Below are 9,778 nucleotides of genomic sequence, written 5' to 3'. Positions count from 1 at the left end.
CAAAAGCTCTGCCTTTGATTCACGTGTCCAATCCTCGATAGGATGGCCGAACCAAAATTCCACGTCCAAACCATGCATCCGAAAATTGTCCAGTGCTACTATCTTCTTATTGGACGGCCAAAGCAAAGGATGGCATCTGAACCCCTGTGTGTGATGTGTGTGACAGTCATTATTCGACTTTCGACTCGTTTTTTTCTCTTCCAATGATGCACTCATATTCTTTTGAATGTATTCTATTATTTAACTCAATTAAATCATTAATCAATTCATCATTGTTCTATTAATTATTAAAGCTAAAGGATTAAGGACCATGAGGCCTTTACAAAATTATTTTCAAATTTGACATGTTTATCTATTAAGCCAAATTCAAACAACATTTTATTGTACCAAATTCGAGTCATGTTTCAGTACTTCGAATTTTTTCACCTACAAATTTGAGATGTAGTATTAAATGAGTTTAAGTTTGAGCCAATTTTCAAACTCTAGCCAAAAACAAAATGCCATTCGTATTTGACTTGATTATTGGGAAAGTTATTTGATAACGTCATATAGATCCACACATGATTCGAGTATCAAGTAATTTAGTTCATGTTTCAACCCTTAATTCAAGTCAATCTCGTATAAATAGATTGCAATAGTGATTAAAATTCTTTTGGTCTTTGTTTCCTTTTATTTAATTTCTTTATTGGATATGTTATGCTAGTCATACATAAATTGAAATTTTAATTTTGGGGAAAAAATAACTCTGGAGAAAAATTTTGGGGAGGCAAAGTAATAGAATATGCGTAAAAAAAAATACTAATAGCTAATGGTGCTGTACAAAATTATGGGGGCTCCGTCGTTGGTTGTATATGTTTGATTTGCAATTCGTGTAATATCCACGAAGCCCCTGCTAAAGTGGACAATGCTGAAATCAATGCGAATCACAATATCTGTACATCTACATCATTAGAGATCAGCAAACTAGCATGTTAATCATTTGCGGAGTAACAACAAATAGCCATTTGCTTCACATCTTAGTGCAACAAACACGAAGGTTACTCAAAATTTTTGCCCATTATTTTGGTTTTGAGTTTCTGCGCTTTCATATATGCATCGTTTGGTAGTTGGCTTTTCCCTATTATGAATATCATCCTTTCTTTTGTGCATAGAGTTTAATTATCAATTACTGTTCCACCGTTCAAGATTTCAGTATCACAAGTGCCAGTAATAAGTAGTTTCTCACATATAAAGTATTTAGTTAATTTCAATCTATGGGAGGGGGAAAAAGGACACTAAAATTTGAAACTCTAAATTCAACATTTAAATACCTGGCAATTTTGCAAATGTTTAACTGGAATACATGATATCAATAATTGACCACAGCTAGCATCAAAGTTACTATCATAATTAGAGAGACAACACTAATTATTTCCAATAACATTTTTATCTCACATGCATCACATCATAAAAAGTGTTATAATAATTATTCCAAATAATATTTAAATAATACTCTATCCAAACACAATCAGACTTTATCAAGGAAAAATGGATTTCTCTATTCGTTTTTTGCGAAAAAGGATCTCACCTCATACAAAGCCCATGGCTGTGTCCCCTAAATTGTGAGAAAAAAAAATTTAATAAACCTAGAATAAGAAGTGACACAAAAACAAGAGACATTAGCCTTCACCATTTCTTCAGCTTCCTAGTGACTATCAAACCCAAAATGGATTACCTCTACCAGGTGTTATCTGTAAACCGTCAACAAGAGCAATTATGCCTCAAGCAGGAAATTTGAGTGCTATTTGGTCAAGGGATAAGTAAGGAATGCTAATACTATCACCAATGCTAGCTTGGAGTACCTTCAACACGTTTGTTAACAAATCCAACGAGCCCTGATTGTAACTTTTCCAGATTCCTTCCCCTTATTTAAAGTGGTCTTGTCGTATAATTGCAACAAATTCAGGATGCATCTCATCATTATCTTTGTGCTTCCATATTTCCCCGTTAGCATGGACCAGCCATGATATTTGAGGAGAAAGTGATGAATATGCATCTGCAAGAAAATGATCACCAGAGCAATAAAATGCATACAATGCAACCTGAATATGAGATATACAACTTCAGCAGTTAATTTGGACGTCAGTCTCAATTGATGATATTCATGCTTCTTTATCGGATCATGTAAGAAAGTAAAAAAAAAAGTAAAAAAGTAAACAACATGATTGGTTACTTATCATATTGTGACAAAGAATTTTTTGTTTATTATCCATTTACCTGAAACAGGCGGAGCCTCTGGATCTCTTGTGCTGTGCAAAATTACTGTACCCGAAAGAACGGTGACAAATCCACAAAGCACAGAAACAATGCTGCTAGCACTCTGACCAGCCCAGTCCTAGAATAGCAGATAAACTCACTAGAGATTTTACAAAGAGAACAAGGTTCCATAGCTAAAGATGAACACACATACCTTGAACATGATAGCACTTGCAAAAATTGTGAGCGATGTAAACATGGCATAATAGATGGGAGAAACAACTGCTGTGTTAAATGTGTCCAAAGCCTGCAAAGCAACATTTAGCTGTTGTATAACTATTCCAATTCCAGTTTCCATACAAGACAAAAAGATACAATTCCAATCAAAGAAGAAAAGCTACTACAGACCCTTCCAATTCCAATTTCAGCCAGTTGTATACACATCATTTTAAAGTCATAAACTTGCATATGTTTTCTCCAGTTTAACAACAACAATCTGCTTCAAGCCCATTAATTCATTCAGAAAGCATAACAGTTACAAGTGGTTCCCTTAGCGAGCAGTTCAGGCTTGATTTGTTAAAGGCTCGATTCGAGCTTAAATTTCAATGAGCTCGAGCTCAAATTCGAGCAGGGATTAGGATTTAATTAAATTATTGAATTGAATTTGAACTTGTAGATATTCAGCTCTTTAAGGCTCGAATAATTTTTCATATGTTTTATCTATTATTTTTTATGTAAAGTTATACATTTATTATTTCTTATGTCTATGTATTAGTGAAAATTTAATGTTAAAATTAAAGATATTGAGCTCTTAAATCAAGCTCAAGCCTATTGAATATTAAATTGAATCAAGCTCGATCTTAAGTTTGAGCTCATTTAGGATACAAGCCCTCGAGTTTGGGCCAAAAATTTGAATCGAGCTTGACAGCTTGAAAGCTGAATTCCATTCGTTTCGTTTAGAGCCCTAGGTGACAGTAATTGTTGATTCTTCAGAAGATGAGCTCTGCCAGAAAAGTTTTCATTACGAATCACAGGGAAAAGGCACTTCTAAAGTAAGTGAATAATCACTGGCATTACAGAAGATAAATGAAATAGAAGGTTTTAGTTAGGAACATAGAAAAGACTATATCAAAATTTAGAAAATACAATCTGTTTGATCACATATCACAGGAATATAACATTCTTGCAAAAGACAGACTTGGGAAACTTCTACTCTTCTATGTGTCTTCAACTCCAGTAGGTAAGGCAACTAGAAAACCAAAATGAATCATGTAAAGCTAAGTATCAGTCATCTCCTATCATGGCATATAAGGAAGCAGATTGGAAACTGAACTAGAAGCAAGCCCATAGAAAATTGTACTGCTTCAATGTCATTAAATTTTTCAGACCAGATAGCAACATTTTTTTTCCCTGCCATACACCTTCATATTGCCTGCTTAATGAACTTCAGGATTGTATCTAAACAGGTTGTAACAGTATGCTTGATTAACTCATTTTCAATCTTGCCCGTTTGAGTGACTTCAGACAAAAACTTCAGGTTCAAAGGCTATACTGCTGTCTCAAAGAATTAAAATACATCATCAATTGAGAAAAGCCTACAGTTAAGAAATTACATACCTTGTTTAAGTAATTCAACTGAGTGATTATACATGTTACAGCAATCATTACGAATACCCATGTCTGGTAGTGTGCTGCCTGGCTAAAACCCTCAAGAGTGAGTTTTATAGCAATACCTATTGCTTTTATGCTCATAACCTGCAGATCATAAAATATGCCAGGAATGAACCCGTAAATAAAAGTGCAACTCCATGTCAACATAATTTCTTTTAGCTATTTTGTTCCAGAGTATAATCATGTCCATCAAATATGACCACTAAAACTAGTTATGTTTCAAGTCAGGGCTTAGCAAACAGAGAAAGCAACTTGAGTAGAGTGAGTAGTTTTGCAGGTATACCAAGTCAATTTATCTCACTTGATTTACATGTCAAGGATTCTTACTGAAATATTGCATACATGTTATAGACATTTAATATCAAAAGAATAAGAAGGGTTCATGTTTTAAGATAGGTTTTAGAGCAAAATAAAATCAGTAGTACATAAGTCTATGGCATCAAACCATGCTTTCAACACAAGAATCATCTATTAAACTTCAAGAAGTCTTATCAACTAATCAACTCTTAACCAAAGTCATTCCCACAAATACTACATGTCTTTCACCTACTAACGCACAACCTTACTAACTGTGATGATGGACCCAAACCCATCTAAAAAAACATAAGAAATGTTCTACTATCCTTTATAATCTTCTCAATCTGGAATTACAAGGAAATAGAATCTTCACCCATCCACTTTAAACAGATTTCAACCATCTTTTATCTATGTAAATGTTAGAAGTCAGAATGCTAGTGCATGTGGTTGGTACACTTCCACTCAAGCAAACTGGACATTTTCAAAAATTTAGAAATGCTAAAATTCAAAGTTGGAAGGAAGTATATTCATATAGTTTTTATCACAACCATTTAAATTAAGGACCTTAAGTTGCAATAGGTACAAGATAATCAGCTTCAAATGCTGCAGGCAAAAGAAAGGGAATCTGAGATTCAGAAACAATCAATCATTTTGATAGTTTGTCACCAAAGATATCAACCAGTTAAAATAAAAAATTTTAAATTAAACAAAAAAAAACCACTAACTAAATCAGAGGGCAAAAAGAGTTAAAAGGGAAAGAACTAGATATTAACCAGAGAGTGTAGCAAAAGAACATAAAGTACAAATTGAGAAAACTTGTCACAGCCGTATGCTGAAAAATGACTTAGGTCCATGAAAGCTTCTCACAGCTGTGAGGAAAGAAACTGGGAACTCATTCACATATACATTGTTAAACAGCAATATTTAAATTAGCAGATTTCAACTCGAAATTCAATTCAGGCCTTGCTTGATTTGGAATTTGTTTCCTTGTACGCTACTTTCAAGGTGGTTATGAGAATAGCAATTATGAATGTACCACTACTAGAAAAGACTAGTCTGATTGATTCATGGTGGGAAACAAAAAAATGTACAATTTAGATATGAAAAAGTAGTTAAGTACTATGACCATAACTTACTACTAGGATCTAGTAAAAAATTTTGAAATCCCACAAATTTGTTTCCATAACTTGAGCATTTGAATATTTACCATCCAGCTTGAGTTCAAAATCAATTTGCATGTTCGAACAACTAGCTTCAAAAAACAGTGATGGCTTGAAAAAGGTTACTTAATCAATAATTTTATTTGATTAAAAAAAACTAATCACGCACCAATTTGAACCTAGATCTTCTTTAGACTTCTAATCGGCATGACTTGAGCACTGCTCAAAGGAAGAATGATTCCCCATACAACTTCTCAAGAAATTAATGTGTATGCCAACTGTTTCCCAGAAAAAGAAATGTATGCATCTCCACCCACCAAGAAGGTCATTACACTTGAAGGTTCGCTACATCTCTTGGATGCTGCTAACTTTTTTGTAAAACATACATAATAGGCCAAAAGGTTTAGTTTTGCAGACCACCATTTACTTTCCTCTTCCTGTGCAGGAATTGATAGGCGAAGGCACAGCACTATGAAGCATCAAATCATTGATCACTTATAATTAGATTAAAAGGCAATGAAATGCAACATATGTCAAATTTATTGGTGTTAAGAATTATAAAAAAGAACTATGTCCTTATTAATATGCTGAGAAAATCTGGCAGATACATATATATTTACACACACATTGGAGGGGGGAGAGAGAGAGAAAGAGTAGGCCAGAAAGCTGGCAATATACTAGGTGACAATGAAGACTTTTTGGAAGACATGTATGCTATCAGTAACTATATTCTAAAAGCAAAAAGTTGAAGTTGTCCTTTCCATAATACATTCACATTTTACAATCTGATCAAAGAAATCAGGTCAACAGATGTTTTCTGCGTTTTAACTTGATACATAAGTCAAATAAGCCTCACAATTCTTCTGCGAGCTCAAATGTTTCTAGACAACATACTCTGCATTACATACTCGCACATAACTCCTGTATTTATGAGAATCTTTGAACAATGATAATATGTTTAGTCCAGTTTAACCATCTAAAAGGATGCTGAATAATCGTCACTAGTATTTTTAACTCTTGTTCCAGGGGAGCTCCATCAAAGCAAAAGATAAAGTTGAAGAAGAAAGAGAATGATCACTTCTTCTACATTTATATGTCCTATTATCCCAGAGGCACCAAAAGAAAAAAGAATGGAGACACTTACTGTCAAGGAACCAAAGATGGAGCATACGCCAATGTATACCATTATGTTGGTCTGCCCATATCGTGGTTCACAATACAAAACTAATGCTAGTACCACTGCAATTGCTGAAGCTGCGTAGAGAACAAAAGCTGGAGAAATAAAACAAGATTATCAAGGAAAAATCTTTAACCAGTCTAGATAAGGGAAGAAATCATATTAAGTGGTAGTAGTTATGCTAATTTCTTTACCAGGTTGGGTTGCAAGTTCCCAAATCTCATCAACCGAACTAATATCATGCTCTCCTGGTGCATGAAGCACAATGACAGTGGAGCCCACTACACATAAGATGCACCCCAATATTCCCATTTTTCGCAATTTTTCCTTCAACAAGAAATGTGCTAAAACAGCACTGCGTGGGCAGGAAGAAATATTAACATCACTTGAAGTCACTGGTAAGAGTTTTTTAGTTATCACTTGAAAGTGATACATTACCTAACAATTATACTCAGTGCTCCCAGTGGAGTCACAAGCACCGCAGGAGCATAAATATAAGCCACAAAATTGGCAAATTCACCAAAAATCACTGCCAGATATTACAAAAAATATTCAGTCAATGTGTCCTTTCAATAACATTAAATGCAGAGATAAACAAGATTAGTAAGTCTGAACCACAAAAAGAATTACTAGCAATCATGCCGATCCACCAAAGTGGCTCCCTTAGATAGCCATGGCCTCCAGATCCTATAGACATGCAAAAGAAATCAGTATTATAAGTCGACAGAAGAGAGAGAGAGAGAGAGATAATGATAACATTGAGTGAAAACTATCAAACTTCGGATAAAATTTTCATACTACTTTCGATTTGGTTTTTCCTTTTGAGTGTGTGATATCATGGTTGTTCCAAAATCTTGCCTATCTTATTGTAATGAAACAATATTGAAGGCAAACATCCTAAGCTACTAGATATGTGGGTTAATTTCTTCAATGTCCATAAAACCTAAACAACATATAAGATGCTGTATCAAGATGTTGGACCCTATTATCTTCTTGATAGACCCCCAAAGCAAATGACATTGCACCCAGCAGAAGCCAGCCCTTGTCAAATATGTCGTATCAGACTCATCCTTTTCACTAAGGAGCTTGGTACATCAGATTTTGAGCAAGTATTTTGATTATACTGTTCCAGCTAGAGAAATATTGTTATCCCAATAAGAAAGGGGCCTCCACAGAGCTGCGTGGCTCATCATCTCAAGTAGCAATCCTTACACTTGTCAAATAGAGTGAAGGTTAACAATCTCCATCAAAACCATTAGCAAGAAATTGTTTTACTTGATTAATTGACTAACACCAGAATAACATTCAAAGGTTCTCACTGGTAACTGAGTAACATGTCCATTTACGGTTCACAACTCTTCCAGTAAAACTATGAAAAAGGCGCACTTTCAAAACCAAATTCACAATGGAGTGCAATTTTTCCTTATTTTTCCTCAAACATCATTTAAGCAAACTTGCACAAAAAATGATGCGTGAAGTAGTACAGTTTCATAGTTGATAACTCTACAACTAAATAAGCAAAAGTCCAACCTTACATATTTTGCTTTGAAGTGCGTCCATTTTAGAAATTTCCCCTGATCATTTTTTACAAGAGTAACAAAACAGACATTTCATTTCCTCAAGTTTTTTCTCTTATGCAACAAATTTGTCCACACACATGCTACTATGGCTCATTTATCCAGCCTCATAGCTCTAACACCTGTGCTCAACACTCATTGAAGCATAACAAAAGAAATGCAAGGAAAAGTATATTCTCATAGACAAAGTAGAATGTTAGGCATAATACACCTTAAATCTAGACATCGACAGTTCACATCATAAATTTCTTAACATTCAAGTAAATCAAACATTCCTAGATCCCGTGTTGCAAGTTGACTTATTCTGGAAAGGAAATAAATGCAAGAAAAAAAATTAAATTAAAAAAAAAACTACTAGTAAAGCCCATTTGACAAGAAGCAATTTACTTCCTCAACAATAAAAGGAATAAATCAAAAAACACAGAGAATAGCAATAACCCATACTACTGACAATGGTGGAAACCAGAAAAAAAAAATTTAAAAGGAATGACTAGGTAAAACAGAGCGCATACCGGCACGTGAGCCTGACGCGCCGGCCCTCTGTAGACCTTTCTTCTTGATGATGAAGCTGGATCCAATAAACGCACTTGAAGCTACGGCTAAGCCAAACCCAATCAAATTAGCCGTGTACATCACCACTGCACAATTCTTCTCTAATTACCCAATCTTTATCAACTAATTTCTTCTCACCAATCCGATTATGCTTCTTATAACAATAATCAAGGTAATTTACAATTACTCGGAATTTAAATCTCATCTGAATTCCCACAATTTCATTCATAAAAGCAGAACAGAAATATGTAATCTTTAAAACCCTTAGGTAGATTGGCCTTAAGGTTTTTTTTTTTTTTTATCGAAATTTTGGATTTCGTTTTTCCTTTTTTGGCTTTTCTTAAGGAGAAAGGACGGGAGGATGTGGGACGTGGGACGTGGTTCAGCTGTCGGTCAAAGGCCGTATTTATACGCGTAATTATTAAACAACGTAATTGGACGGCGTTGATGGAGGGAAACAATCAAGGCAAAATCATAAAAAGTCCCCCTAAGGTTTATGGTGTTTTGTACTTTACCCCTAACGTTATTTTTTAACACTTTATCCCCTCTGTTAGTTCACTCTGCAAATGATCAATTGAAACATTGAACTAGACAAAAATACGCCCATTTAAAATCGTTAAAATTTCTAACATAAATGCCCCCCATCTATTATTTATAAAGATACGTTTCCCTTCAAGTTGAGAAATATTTTGTTATCATTTCATCATTCATTAAAGCCTTTAAACTTCTAAATCCTACATTTGTAGCTGAAAAGGGACAAAAAATGTCCCAAATTTCTTCAATTTCATTTCATTGGTTTTCCTCTAGATGTTGTCTATCACAGCATCTAAAAGAACCAAATTAAGATATTTGTGGATGTGTGACAGCCTACCTTCCCCTAAGGCGAACCAAAGGGTTCGGCGGACCGCCTGCCCAACTCTCGTCAGGACTACGGAGTCGAATCACACAAACCCTATATTACGCGCGATAGAACCCAAAGAAAACGAACAATTGGAGACCACCAAGACAAAATAAAATTTACCAAACCATACGGTGATACGGAACTTCGATGAAACACCTCAACGCAAAAGGAAAACGAAAACGAAACGAAAATGACCACGTCACAATCC

The 9,778-nt window shown here is 34.7% G+C and overlaps 1 protein-coding gene across 3 annotated transcripts; it reads right to left on the bottom strand.

Moving 5' to 3' along the window:
* Positions 1 to 1,513: 1,513 nt before the first annotated feature.
* On the bottom strand, positions 1,514 to 9,048 carry LOC113712796 (probable magnesium transporter NIPA6). 3 transcript variants are annotated; one of them, XR_003453346.2, is made up of 10 exons: positions 8,630 to 9,048; positions 7,171 to 7,227; positions 6,979 to 7,069; positions 6,735 to 6,895; positions 6,508 to 6,635; positions 3,853 to 3,990; positions 2,450 to 2,542; positions 2,257 to 2,374; positions 1,842 to 2,035; positions 1,514 to 1,730 (listed from the first exon to the last, which is right to left on the bottom strand). XR_003453346.2 is itself a non-coding variant. In XM_027236376.2 (9 exons), the coding sequence occupies exons 1-9, from the start codon at positions 8,748 to 8,750 to the stop codon at positions 1,905 to 1,907; spliced, it is 1,038 nt and encodes a 345-aa protein (XP_027092177.1). In that variant the 5' UTR covers positions 8,751 to 9,048; the 3' UTR covers positions 1,514 to 1,904. The 3 variants fall into 3 exon arrangements, 2 of the variants coding, with proteins under 2 accessions (XP_027092177.1, XP_071923729.1); XM_027236376.2 differs by having other exon boundaries at positions 1,514 to 2,035; XM_072067628.1 differs by lacking the exon at positions 1,514 to 1,730 and having other exon boundaries at positions 1,886 to 2,081.
* Positions 9,049 to 9,778: the final 730 nt, after the last annotated feature.

Source organism: Coffea arabica, chromosome 10e (assembly GCF_036785885.1).
Source record: "Coffea arabica cultivar ET-39 chromosome 10e, Coffea Arabica ET-39 HiFi, whole genome shotgun sequence".
NCBI lineage: Eukaryota > Viridiplantae > Streptophyta > Magnoliopsida > Gentianales > Rubiaceae > Coffea > Coffea arabica.
This window is presented reverse-complemented; position numbering and strand designations above follow the sequence as displayed.

Bases quoted from the DNA above. Each gene is read 5' to 3' on its own strand.
- LOC113712796 (XM_027236376.2), bottom strand. From the start codon at position 8,750: ATGTACACGGCTAATTTGATTGGGTTTGGCTTAGCCGTAGCTTCAAGT. The intron at 7,228-8,629 runs GTATGCGCTCTG...GCATGTCTATAG, and splicing joins CGCGTCAGGCTCACGTGCCG to GATCTGGAGGCCATGGCTAT. The intron at 6,636-6,734 runs GTAAAGAAATTA...TTATTTCTCCAG, and splicing joins GGAACTTGCAACCCAACCTG to CTTTTGTTCTCTACGCAGCT.